The following is a 14528-nucleotide window of genomic DNA, read 5'->3' as shown; positions in this document are numbered from 1 at the left end:
GCCAGGTCGCGAGGCTAGTATACACGAGGTGTTGGCGGCCAGCCGGCGCCACGGCGGCAAATGCGGCGCCTGCTATCCTGTCAACCGAGGAAATCCGATTCCAAGCAAAAAGCGATCCAAACAAACCCGTTGAAGGTTCTTATTTCAAAATCTCAACGATGATCAGCTGTGAAATCGATGCCAATTGAATTTTTACTTTATACGCATATTCATAAGGTCTCACAATGTGTTGTTGTATATGACTGACTTCGTTTTGGATCCATTCTTCGATTCAGTATTCTGAGCGTTGAATTAAAGAAAGCGATTTTTAGATAGGTAGCGTTTGTTTCATGCTTACAAAAATTTAATTGTTTTAAAATTTATGCAATATCCTGTAATGGTATAGGCGTGCTGGAGGCATCACGTTTGACATACAAAGTATTAATTAATATTGTAATTAAGCATGAGGTGTATTCGTTATTGAAGCATTGGAACTATATGCGCACCTATATTTGGCAGCACTCTTATCATTGCCAGGTGGCCGTTCAATACTCAGTGTAAGAGCTGGCGTTAATTAACCGATTAATTTTACACTTACACAGTATTCAAGGTGTGGGGATAAGTGAAACAGCCTTGCCGATTCACTGACCTTTGAGTGTGCATTTTCGGAGCGCATCACTCATTGATAATACAGTTGGAAAGAAACCATTTATTTTACGTATATTTGGATACGTGTTTCTCTCAAAATCGCACTAGCCAGGTCAAAGTTTTCGATAGACCTCTGTAAATAATAAAAATTAAAAAAAAAACTTGTTAAATAAAACGCGCCGATTTTCACGCCATGTCTACACTGGCTGCGGCTAGGTGTCAAAAGCTTTACCTGACCGGGCGTAGCGCACCCACGCGAGACACGGATATGTCCGACCTCTGTTTACTATCTCAGGGACATTATATTTGTTCGGGAGTTATCCTTTCACACTTCGGCATTGAGGCCGCTACTCAAATTATTGTATAAACATTAGAGCCTAAATTTTTAAGAATATGGCACGTATTGTAGATTGGTCAAATCGTGACGAGGTTCGAGATAAAACGGAAAAGAGATCTGCTTCAAAGATAACAGATATTTTGATCTATTTATTTCGTTTCGATGAAGCCTTTCGCCGAAAATGCATTTGCTATTATTACTCGGACGCATGTGGCAGTTCCTCTTTGAAGCCATAAAAATTCATGGCAAAACCTGTATATAAAACGGTTGTCGCCAGAGGCGAAACTTTAGCGATACGTTCCCAGAAACCAAGGAAATGTTCGAGCAAAAAGTCGACGAAACAGGATTTTGTATCGACATCGCCAAATCTGGATGCGTTAAGAAATGATAAAGAGGACGCCGCGCCGGCAAACATTGCAATCGAGGTACACAAAAAAAATTACAAGAACACCAAAATAAAAAGAACACGCTTCCTAATATGGGGAACGATTTAGGTATTTCGGGCAATGTTAAAAGCATTAGAAACTCAAACAAGATTAATATACATATATCTGGCAGTTTTTGCCGCAAATATGTGAAACAGCAATATCATTATGATGCGACATTATTTGTAGGCGTGAGCGTCATTTTATCGAAAAAAATAAATATGATACAATCACTTGCGTATTATCTTCAAATGGAAACAATCTAGCGTTCACAAAGATTACGTTTAGTTTTGTATCAATCATTTAGCATTTAACGATTGGCTAAGAATAAATTGGCATGATTGTAATATCGATTATCCGATCCGAATTCTGATCGGTGACTTGAATGCAGCGGTCGCACGGTGAGAATAAAGTACGTAAATTATTGTATAATGCGTGTGCGTGCGTGAGTCACGGATGTGCACATGTGGTCGTGGAAATAGCCTGTAAGTTTGAACAAATGTTCTGCTGAACGCATAGTGTTGTGTGGCGATCCTCACGACAAGTCGCCGCGCCGACGGCCAGAGAATGCGACCGGCTGGCGCACCAGTGATGCGATCCAACAAAATTTATCGATACCCTTAATGCGGACTCTTTGCTTGAGACATTTATAAATAACAATATATTTTTTTAATTACATAGATATTCAAATTCAGATGTATTGAAAAGAATAGTTATAAAGTTAACAAAAAAATCGATTGTTTTAACTATTGCTTAAAACAGAATGTAACTAAGTATGATTAGTTAATGTTGTCATTTATATATTTACCTAAAAAATCCCACCAATTCGAATGTAGCTTCTACTGTATGGATATTTATTCCCGAAATTTCGAGTTCTCTGTTTCACTTAACTTTGCAATGTAGTAATAATTACGCATCGTACGATAAAATTCCGATGAAATCGCGTCTGTCGCATCTCTAAGGGCGAGACTGGGCTGGCGCCGTGCTTTTTTACCCTGGCTCGGTTGACTCCGTCCAACTTTATACGCTTCATTTTGTCAGTCTAACGCAGCGTGTTGAGTTGAGATGATGTCTGCGATCGATTTGAATACGCGCCGAACGTAATCGAACGCGCGTTCGAAATATAATTATAAATTGACAATTTAAGTGTTTTTTATTTTTGTGCTAAAAGACGTGCCAGTAACAAAGTTGTTTAGTGGTTTACAAAATATAATTATCTATGACGATTTGAATTTTTGTTTTTTTTTTTGGATGTTCGTTTTTTATGGCAAAGGATTGTCACTGAAAATGTCTAATTTCAGTACAAATGGAGACGCTGTACAGTCTACTGTTAAAGGTTTGTTTTCTTTATATTCAAATGGTTGGAAAAAAAATATTATAAAAAAAATCGCACTGTTGCACTAGAGTTGAAAAAAGCCCTAGGGTTTATAAATATACAAAGAAGTTTTGGAAAAAAGGATCTTCCTTCAACATTAAATACTTTTTATTTATTTAGTATTTTACTTGATTTGTGAATATCTCCTCTAATTCTATCTCTTCTAAATTGGTTTCAAGTTCAAGGAATCAATCAACAAATCTAAGCAAGAAATAATAATTATGACACTTCCATTAGTAAAAAATTATATGATAAAGTAATTAACTATATGAAATTTAAACTAGACCATTTTATTAATGAAAGTCGATTGACTTATAATTTTATTACAATCCATTAATTAAATTCGTTTCTCCGAGGTAGTTTTATGATATATGATGTATCGCGAAAGCATATTTAATTGTCTCTTCATATCTGGAGATGGCGTCTTAAAAGCTCAATTCACGAAATTAATTTTTACTGGCATGTCATTAACAATTTCCATCGCCAGCAGGCTGCTATCCGTAACCAATCATATACCTCAAAGATGCAGAAATAAATAAATTATGGACTTATCTATTACTATTTAGAAGTTATTAACTATTATAAAAAAACTAGCTGACCCGGCAAACATTGTTTTGCCATATATAAGATTTCTAGGGAATTTCTAGTGTAGAAAAAAAAACTAAATTATTGTAAGTGTGTAAGGATGTGGTAAATGAGTGAAAGAGGTATGTAGTGCTGTGAACGATGAGGGAATATATAATAAAAATAACAAAACCTCATTCAACCACATAATACCTCACTGTAACAAAAAAAAAGTCAAAATAAAAAAAAATATGTTAGGGGTGGACAACCCTAATCACTTAGGGGTATGAAAAATAGATAGTAGCCGATTCTCAGGCTTACTGAATATGCATAAAAAATTTCATGAGAATCTGTCAAGCGGTTTCGGAGGAGTATGGGAACGAACATTGTGACACGAGAATTTTATATATTAGATGTTATAACGTTGTCACAAATCGCGAGTTTAAATACGCATACCTAATTGCTTTTGTTTGTGTGGAAATTAGTTCGAGCTTTACCAAAAACTATTGATCCAATTTTGAAGAAACATTGTGTATTAAGGGTTTAAAATTTGTAAAAAAAAATTTAGACTAGGTTGACGGTAGTCGGTGATAACGCCGACGATACAGACGGACGTGCCTACTATTTGTTATATTATATACTAGCGACCCGCCCTCGCTTCGCTTCGGAAACTGTAATTTATTATTGATTTCTCCACTATTTAATGGATGTTATTATACATATGAACCTTCCTCTTCAATCACTCTACCTATTAAAGAAACCGCATCAAAATCCGTTGCGTAGTTTCAAAGATTTAAGCATATGTACATAGGGATATAGGGACAGAGAAAGCGACTTTGTTTTATACTATGTAGTGATTTACTTTACCTAGTATTGAGAGGGGTGAAAGGCTATTTGTTTTAAGCGTCATTTTTTGCAATATTACAGCAGAGCCATTTAAAATTTATAATTTGAAAAAAAATAAAACAAAAAAAAACTTCTTTAGCTATTTGAATGAAGTAAACCTAATTTACGTTCAATTAAAAACATCGAATCGGTGATGGTAATCACTACATAGTATAAAACAAAGTCGCTTTCTCTGTCCCTATATCTGTCTGTCCCTATGTATGCTTAAATCTTTAAAACTACGCAACGGATTTTGATGCGGTTTTTTTTAATAGATAGTGTGATTGAAGAGGAAGGTTTATATGCATAATAACATTCATTAAATAGTGGAGAAACCAATAATAAATTACAGTTTCCGAAGCGAAGCGAGGGCGGGTCGCTAGTATCAAATAAAACGGACCTTTTATCACAAAGATAAATGTCGCGTATTAAAAGAAATTTCACTTAAACCAAATCGTCTTTCACCCCTCGATATTATACCACTATTACTATTGTTGATAAGCGCATCAATCAATGCTTAAACCGATTTCGATTTATCGTATCAAATATGAAATTTTTTAAGACAAGAAAAATTCGAAAAGTTTCAACAACATTAACAAACAAATTATAAAGTTTAAACAGAAGGTTCAGGTAGGTTTTTTTTTTTTTTTATAAACTTGGGTGGGTGAACGAGCTCACAGCTCACCTGGTGTTAAGTGGTTCCTGGAGCCCATGGACATCTACAACGTAAATGCGCCGTGATTTTCTCCTGTGGAAAAAAAAAACCCACCTTGATATATAAGTTCTAAGATCTCAGTATAGTTACAACGGCTGCCCCACTCTTCAAGCCGAAACGCATTACTGCTTCACGGCAGAAATAGGCAGGGCGGTGGTACCTACCCGCGCGGACTTACAAGAGGTCCTACCACCAGTAAAAAACTACCAGTTTTTAGAAAAAATAATAACATATTATCGTTACACATACCGTTTTATATAATAGAGATCATTGTATTAATTTAATACTAAGATATTTACTAAGTATTACTCCATCCTCTTACTTGGAACGCTAAGCATGGGTTTTGCTTTAAATAGTAAGGAAGCGGTAAGTCTCAATTGAGTCTTCGATCTCCCGATTCAAAATGGATGACAGTATCTAGCATCTATAATACAACTCTACAAAAAAAATTCGTTCTTTGTCCTAATGTTTATATTAGGTTTTTCCGGTTAATTATTCACAAAAACGAAAATAAAATACCTTTTTTTGGTATAAAGTTTGCTTTTGTGATAGTTATAGTAATAATACTCGTTTTTACTGGTGGTAGGACCTCTTATGAGTCCGCGCGGGTAGGTACCACCGCCCCCTGCCTATTTCTGCCGTGAAGCAGTAATGCGTTTCGGTTTGAAGGGCGGGGCAGCCGTTGTAACTATATGGGTGGCACATTTACGTTGTAGATGTCAATGGGCTCCAGTGACCACTTAACACCAGGTGGGCTGTGAAGCTCGTCCAACCATTTAAGCAAAAAAAAAAAAAAAAAATTTTTATGAATTTTAATTAATTTTAATACTTTCAAAAAAATCGCGCTGTGAGAGTGGGGTGTTTACGTTTACACAGTGCCGCTAGATGGCGCACGAGTCATAAACAACGATCAGGTGTTTTGTACAAGCCCAGAAAAACTTATGTCACTAAAGTGTAAATACGATGCTGATGCATTTTGTTTCATATTATGTGGTCAATTTATTTAAGTTCAAAAGCAAACTGTTTCATGCCATGTATTTTTTTTCGTCTAATTACGATCTAAAATATCGAAATTTTACGCTTTGCGATCAAAGTCAAATTTGGTGTTGACCCGTGTAATCTGTGACAATAATTCTGTTCTCTATTCCTTATACCTTTATATATAATCCTTTACCAACATCAGCGTAACAATACATAAAACAATACACGCAAAACATTATTATTATTATCATTATGAAGTAATGAATACTAACTGTTTATTAGCCGGACGTATTAAGCCTAAATATTCAATGACTAGAATTCATAATACCATAACATTAACATTCCGTTGTATAGTAATAAACAGGAGTGACAGTTCATTGTTCATTGAAGTGATTGATATATTAGTCGATATTTATAAAATACTAGCTGACCCGGCAGACTTTGTAGTGCCTCAATCGATAAGTAAAAGATCTAAACTTTTGTATAAAATAAACTTAAAACAAAAAAAAGGAATCCGTCCGACGGGGGACACATCCAAGAAAAAACAAAATTGTTATTTTTATTTCGACCGTTTTCATATTTATTTACCATATTTATTTTAAACCTTCTCTGGACTTCCACTAATAATTCAAGACCAAAATTAACCAAATCGGTCCAGCCGTTCTCGAGTTTTAGCGAGAATAACGAACAGCAATTCATTTTTATATATGTATATAGAAGATAAATTATAAAATACTAAGTGTGATTGCAGCTAAATTTTTTATAGAATAATCCGTTGATACTGTTGACGTCATTCAAAGTACATTGGTGATAGAATGATAAAAATTGCTGAGTTTCCAATAGTTGTGCTTTTTCTCAATGACAAAAAAGCGTGTACGAATTCAAAATTTGAAATAAATATACCTAGTCAGGTCATAAATTCTGTCACATGTTTAATGTAAAATAATTGAAACAAGCTTATTCATTATGTAACCATTCATATACCAAAATGAACTTAACAAAACATAGATTCTTATGACACTAAGGTTTATTCAAAATGACCTCCGTGATTTTGAATACAGGCCTTCAATCTGCGCGGCCAGTCGTCTATCGCAGCACGAACGAGGTCCATGTCAATATCGGCGGCTGCCTTAATCAAGGATGTCTTGAGTGACTCCAAATTGGGATGAGGCTTTGAGCACGCCTTTTCCTCCAAGTGTTGCCATATCTTGTAATCTAACGGATTCAAATCTGGACTGGAGGAGGGCCAGTCTTCGTGCCGGATGAAGTCGATTTCAAACGCCGCTAGCCAGTCTTGTGTGCTCTTCGCTCTATGAGCTGGCGCCGAATCTTGTTGGAATACCCAGTGCCTGTTATTGAACATGGTATGAGAAACAGGTTCCACAAGGTTCGTCAGGACTGTATTTTGATTTGAAAAATGTACCTCTGTTAAGCCCCAATAAGAAACTCCCAACCATACCATGAGCGAGGATGGAAAATGACCTCGTTGGACACGCGGAATACGGTTGCTCGCTTCTTCACTACTGTGTGCGTACACCTTATCATTTTGTTTGTTGTAGCTCTCTTCTACGGTAAAAATTTTTTCATCCGAAAAAATAATTTCCCGATTTTTTTTTCCCGCGTACCGCTTCAACAAAGCGCGGCATCTCTTCAGTCTCAGGTCCATTAGACGAGCATTCAAACGATGTCCTGTTTTTCTTCGATATGCCCGAAGCCCTAAGTCTTCATTTAACACCCTTTTCACCGTAATTCTGCTTAACCCCATCTGAAGGGCCAACAGTTTCTGCTTACGTTTGGGATTTCTTTGAATTCGCGCCTTTACAGCTTTTATCACTGCTGGAGTCCTAACAGACCGAGGGCGACCACTTCTTGACCTGTCATCTACACTAGAGTCTTCATTGTATCGTTTGATGGTACGATAAACGAATCTTTTGGTTATATTCAAATTTTTCAGTATGTTAAAAATTTCAATTGGCGCGTAACCGCAAGGATGCAACGCAATAACTGCAACACGGTCTTCTTTAAGCGTCCACTCCATATTTAAAAATGAGTAAAATTCTAAAAGTATACATTTTTATTTTCATGAACAATTCGAAATTCGAATTCAATAAACTTTTTTGTGGCCAGCATTCTAAAAGAAAAGTTTTTACTGTGTGACAATACTTATGACCTGACTAGTTATTATTATGTAGGTTTGAAAACAGGAATGCACGCTTAAATGGCAATCCGAAATAACAATTAATTTAAAAAACCCGTTACAAAGAAATGTAGGTACATGTGTATGCACATACCAATCTGATGATATAATGATTTAAATAATAAAATGCATTTCCAACCTTAACCTAAAAACATAAAAGAGGACAAAAATAAAAACTTTGATTTAAGGATAATTTTTTTTAAAGTCGTTATTATAACAAAAGTAATTACACATTTATCAGGATCCTCGCGCGCTTAATTGCTGAGCATTTCAACCCTTGAACCAACGCAAAAACAAATGGTACCACATGTTCCGAGGGTGAAAACCCCACTGAGCGAAACAAGTGTCTGTTGTAATATATTTAACATAATCTCACAGCAAAATCAACCTTAAAACTTGGAAGTAAAGGTCTTTTAAACATTCTCACGTGTCAGGAAACAAGTGTAAAATCATAAAAAAATAAAGGTTGTATTCGAAATCTTTAAAACCTACCCTATTGGTTAGAACTTAAGGTTCATGAATGAGTACCGGCTCTGGTTTATTTGTTCATGTGTGATAGAAACGTTATGTTGTTAAGGCGGTTATTTTTTTTTTTCCTATTTTAACACACTTGTTCCTTTATAGTCCCTTGTCGGTATATGTTTTATGTGCGTACATAATATTATTAGTAACTGTAACTTATGATGTATTATTGATAATTGACAATTTATACATTTTAATTATATATTATGTAAAATAATCGTTATGATTTAAATCTAAAAAGTCTATGTAAATTAAAAACATAGATAATCATAGACATCGCGTTAAATTTTCTTTTTTTGTTTCGATCATAGGTGCCGCGTTAAAAAAAATATTTTTTTTATATTTCGTTTAATATTATACATGTAAAATAATTATGCCCGAATTGAAGTTTTAATATCGGATTGATAGGCAGCCGTCGGTGTTTCAATACATATAATAATATATTAATACGTGAAGCAAAAACTTTGTACCCCTTTTTACGAAAATTGCGCATACTCAGGAGTATGGAATTTCCCACACTTATAGAGAATATAGAGAAAAAATTTTTTTTTTCATTTTTGCATAAAAAATACATTAAATCATCACACACACACTACCATGTATTTGACACAACACACATACATAAACACTTTGTTTATTGTGAAACTTTTGTTATTACTTACTTTAAGTCTGTGGTCAAATTGATAATAGATGCGTATTGTTTGTCTTTAAATATTAGTTAAAAAATATATAAGGAATATAATATATAAAGAATTATTTAATAATGTTCAAATTTATAATTTCAATTAATTATAGTCGAATTTCGTCTACTGGGTGACACCACTAGTGTACACAATTTTAAACAGTCTTCTGTTATTTTATTTCTGCATAGTCTAGTCAAATATTTTTCTCGATAGTAACCCAACAAAATTAAGAGTGTAAGTAAACCGAAAACATTTAATGTAATTTTTTTTTTATTGCTTAGTTGGGTGGATGAACTCACAGCCCACCTGGTGTTGGAGCCCATGGACATCTACAACGTAAATGCGCCACCCACCTTGAGATATAAGTTCTAAGATCTCAGTATAGTTACAACGGCTAACCCCACCCTTCAAACCGAAACGCATTACTGCTTCACGGCAGAAATAGGCAGAGTGGTGGTACCTACCCGCGCGGACTCACAAGAGGTCCTACCACCAGTTTAGTAAAGTATCTTTAGATCCTATGAAACTTGAAAGCCTAATGACCCCGCTTTATCGACCCCAACACCTATTTAGCAGTTCAAACACAATAAAATTAACAATGATCGTGCAATGAAAGCCATTTGTCGCCACATGTTCAGTTGGTGACGTCACACCAGATGTGGTCCACCAGATGTGGCGCATACAATGTTTGTTTGACATCTGTATCTTTATTGATTAAAATTGTAGTTGGTTGCTTCTGTAATAACGTTTGACAAATTATAGAAAATTAGGGGTTCAAGATTGACGTTAGTTTTTGATAAGTTGGGTTTTTGTATAAAATTTAATAAACATTTTATATATCGAGGGGTCAAAGGTTATTTTAAGTATTATTTCAATAATAAACATATAAGATATGAACTTTTAAAAATTAAAAGACTTTCTTGATGTAGAGACAGTTATCTTTACATGAATTTTTATACGTTCTTAAAAATTATTATTGTTACGGATTATGGATAATTTTTTTTCTCAGCTAATGCTGGTAAATGTGAACCTAGCACGGGCTTACGCCAAGTGAGTTGGTTCATTGTGTAGTGTTGTAGGGGTTTGAGTAGTGGATGTTATTATATTCTTGTATTGTGTCTCTCGAAATACTTAATATATTTCGGTATAATGAAGATCACGGGCCTATGCCAAGTGAGCTTCATTTTCTACTTGCAGAATATTTAAGTCTTCCTGCATGAATTGACGGACTATACGGCATGTGTTTAATATTGCGGCTTTTTGCATGATCATGTACGCGTTTTCTGCTATGTCTAATATTTTTAAAGATTGGAGTAGGTGTTTAGGTATAACGCCTGTACTGGATAGCACCAGTGGTACAATGTAGACTTTGTTCATTTTCCAGATTCTTAAAATTTCTTCCTTTAATTCTGTATATTTATTTACTTTTTCAGCTATTGATTTCTGTATATTATTGGTGTTAGGAACTGCTATGTCTATTAAATGCACTACTTTATTTATTTTATCAATTAGAGTTATATCTGGCCTATTATTGTGTATAGTTTTGTCAGTTAGTATTTATTATTATGTGTAATAAGCACTGCCACGCCTGGGAAGACGGCAGGACACACTCCGGCGAGGTGGGCAACAATCGGCCGGAGCGTTAGGGACTATTGGGAGAGAAACCGGCGAACTATACGGGCATTGTCGAGCAAGACTGCTTTTTGCATTTGGGCCACCACCGACTTTTTGTTGAGACCAAGCCACTCGAGATGTTTTGTATTTATTTATTTATTTTATTATTATTATTATTATTATTTCATAGTTATTGTAGATACAGTCATCTAACTAATTTTCCGAAAAAATCGAGGATATTTTAAATAATTAATATACTATTAGGACCCGCCTAAATTGAATACTTGAAATCAATACTAAAAGATAGAAGTTACTTTTATGATTTAACTAGCGACCCGCCCTCGCTTCGCGTCGGAAACGTTAAAACACACATGAAATAAAAAAATAAATAAAAAAAGTAGCCTATGTTCATCAGGGACAATATCGGCTTCTAATGGAAAAAGAATTTTTCAAATCGGTCCAGTAGTTTCGGAGCCTATTCGAAACAAACAAACAAACAAATCTTTCCTCTTTATAATATTAGTATAGATTAGATATGAGATTGAAACATTAAAACGCTCTCCTGTAAACCAACATTTTGAACACACATTGAAATGACGCTCTGTACGTAAGGGCCGTCGGTTTGGTTTAAGCGATATTTTTGCTAAATTACAGGAGAGCCATTGGAAGTTTTGAAATTTGGAAAAAATATCATAACAAAAAAACATTTTCATAACATCTTCATAACAAAATAGCCTGTATAACTGTTAAACGAACTTGCTGTCCATCTGGTGTTAAGCGGTTATCAGAGCCCATAGAGATCTACAACGTAAATGCCTCCACCCACCTTGAAACATAAGTTCTAATGTTTCAGTTTTTACAGTACAACGGCTGCCCCACCCTCAAAACCAAAGCTTCCCCGTACTTACTTAAGGCGTCTTACCTGAGTTATTGCAATGTAAAATTTTATTAATAACGTAGAGCCGCAATTCAATATCAGTATCTACTCGAGCATACATATCTATATATTAATACGTGAAGCAAAAACTTTGTATCCCTTTTTACGAAAATTGCGCGAACGGAGGAGTATGAAATTTTCCACACTTATAAAGAATATAGAGAAGAAGTGCACAATGCTAATATTTTTTTTAAATAATGCATAAAAGATACATTAAATCAATAAAGAAAACATTACACACACTACATACCATGTATTTGACGCACACACGCATGCATACTATTTATTGTCAAACTTTTGTTCTTGACATCTGTTGTCAAATTGAGAATAGATTAAATATTGTTTGTCTTTGTTAATATTTTTTATAGTGTAGTCTTGGCGAAATTTGTGATTAAAGAAGTATAAAATAGAATCATAATAGTGTACAAACTTACAATTCCAATTAATTATAGTCGAATTTCGACTACTTCGGGACCTCTAGTATTATTTAATAGTTCTTAAAATATTCTTATGTACTTTTAGTTCAGCTCTAATCCGTATCACTCGATCGACCAAAGATTACAGTGATATAAATTTTATAACTCAGATTACTCACTATTCATATCGTAAACACATAATTTAGTTCATTCGGGAAATCCAAATTATTATTGTTAATTACATTAATATTATTGCCTCGTAATTGTGACTTGCCGTAATTATGTCAATATTGTACTTTAAGAAATTGATACGCACACGGGTATTTAGAATTAGTCATCGACTATGAACGACTTGTGCTACCGTTTTATCTACCTAAGCTGATTGATAGCTTTGAGAGGCTTTTTTTTTATTGCTTAGATGAGTGGACGAGCTCACAGCCCACCTGGTGTTAAGTGGTTATACTGGAGCCCATAGACATTTACAACGTAAATGCGCCACGCATCTTGAGATACAAGTTCTAAGGTGTCTCAGTATAGTTACAACGGCTGCCCCGCCCTTCAAACCGAAACGCATTACTGCTTTACGGCTGAAATAGGCAGGGAGGTGGTACCTACCCGTGCGGACTCACAAGAGGACCTACCCCCAGTAATTACGCAAATTATAATTTTTGCGGGTTTGATTTTTTATTACACGATATCAGCTATATCAGCGTAACACTGGCGTTGCTAACACTGGCCCTAGCAAGAGCAGTGCTTCGCAGAATCTACCACCGCATCGGAAACGCGACCCACTAAGAAGATCCATAGCCTTTCGATTGTTTTAATCACTGTTCTTTTATTACTACTAAGGCGCCAATTAACATCCACCGCCGTGATAGAACACAACATCCTAAGATTAACTGTTCATTCATAATTGCTACTTTACCACGTATATTCATAGAAACGATAAGTTTATTTTGAAACGGCGTTGGCGACTTGAGCAATGAGTACTGTGTAATGAGATGTGTTGTAATTATTGGTGGTTCCTGATACGTACAGCGTAAATAATAATACAAAAACAATTAAAAGCACTTTTACGATTTAATTACCGGTGGTAGGACCTCTTGTGAGTCCGCGCGGGTAGGTACCACCGGGCCTATTTTTGCCGTGAAGCAGTAATGCGTTTCGGTTTGAAGGGCGGGGCAGCCGTTGTAACTATACTTGAGACCTTAGAACTTATGTCTCAAGGTGGGTGGCGCATTTACGTTGTAGATGTCCATGGGCTCCAGTAACCACTTAACACCAGGTGGGCTGTGAACTAGTCCACGCATATAAGCAATAAAAAAAAAATCACGTTTTTTATTGTCATTATAAACTAAATTCTATTTGTCATTAAACAAAATCCCTCACTTTCAATGAGATGATGGTTGATGCTTATCTAACCAACCACCTGGGATCCCCTATCGTGAATATGAAAACGCAAGTCAAACAAACTGACAGACCTCAAGATATTATTAGTTCGTTCTTTTGAAATGAAATGTACAAGACTAGAAATAAGCTTAATAGAAAAGAAAAGAATTCGAAAAGTCCCGTCGGATAATACAATACGCACCTTATGAATTGAAGCGATTTAATCGAAAAATCTTGTTTAGATCTCTTAATCCAAAAGAAAAAACGCAAGAAATCTATTGAAGAATTGTAATTAGGTATTCAGTTTTGTTAAAATACTTTAAGCTTTAAAGCGCTGGCCTTAAAGTTTAAGGTATCCACTTTATTTAGTAGAGACGGAAAGTGTAGTTTGTCCTTTTCTAACTAAAATTTATATTTCATTTTTAATTTAATTTTTTTTATCGTAAACTGTAGAATGCATGTTTATAAGTCGTTGAAAGTAAAAAAATAATTAAATGAATTTTTTTTATATTTTTTTTTATAAAAAATCTAGTTTATCCACTTCAATTATAATTTTGCAATGTATGTTATTACAATAAAATATGCGACTTTAAATAATGACGGTAGTTTTATGTATGAAACTTGTTAAAATCTAATATATTAATTTAATATAATATATTAATATAATATATTATATTAATATAATAATAATAAAAATTTGTTAATAAAATTACGAAGTCTCAGACTGTTACGTGCTAATAGGCCATTTCAGTTATTATTTAGATGATACGCAGCCCCAGTTTCCCCACCCCTCCGTTCACAGCAGATATTTCCTATCTATTCTCCTAACTACCTGTTCTCCTAATTATTTCTTGAGCAATA

General features: G+C 34.7%; 1 protein-coding gene across 1 annotated transcript in view; it reads left to right on the top strand.

Moving 5' to 3' along the window:
• The first annotated feature begins 2417 nt into the window (after nucleotides 1-2417).
• Nucleotides 2418-14528, top strand: part of net (atonal bHLH transcription factor 8-like protein net) — a 35881-nt gene continuing 23770 nt past the window's right edge. Inside the window, exon 1 of the mRNA XM_028173564.2 lies at nucleotides 2418-2725. Coding sequence (XP_028029365.2) covers nucleotides 2641-2725 — 85 coding nt within the window. The 5' untranslated portion in view covers nucleotides 2418-2640. The remainder of the gene's footprint in view (nucleotides 2726-14528) is intronic.

This window comes from Bombyx mandarina, chromosome 03, assembly GCF_030267445.1.
Source record: "Bombyx mandarina strain Sakado chromosome 03, ASM3026744v2".
Lineage (NCBI taxonomy): Eukaryota > Metazoa > Arthropoda > Insecta > Lepidoptera > Bombycidae > Bombyx > Bombyx mandarina.
The sequence above is the reverse complement of the archived record's forward strand: the minus strand, read 5'-3'. Positions and strand labels throughout refer to the sequence as shown.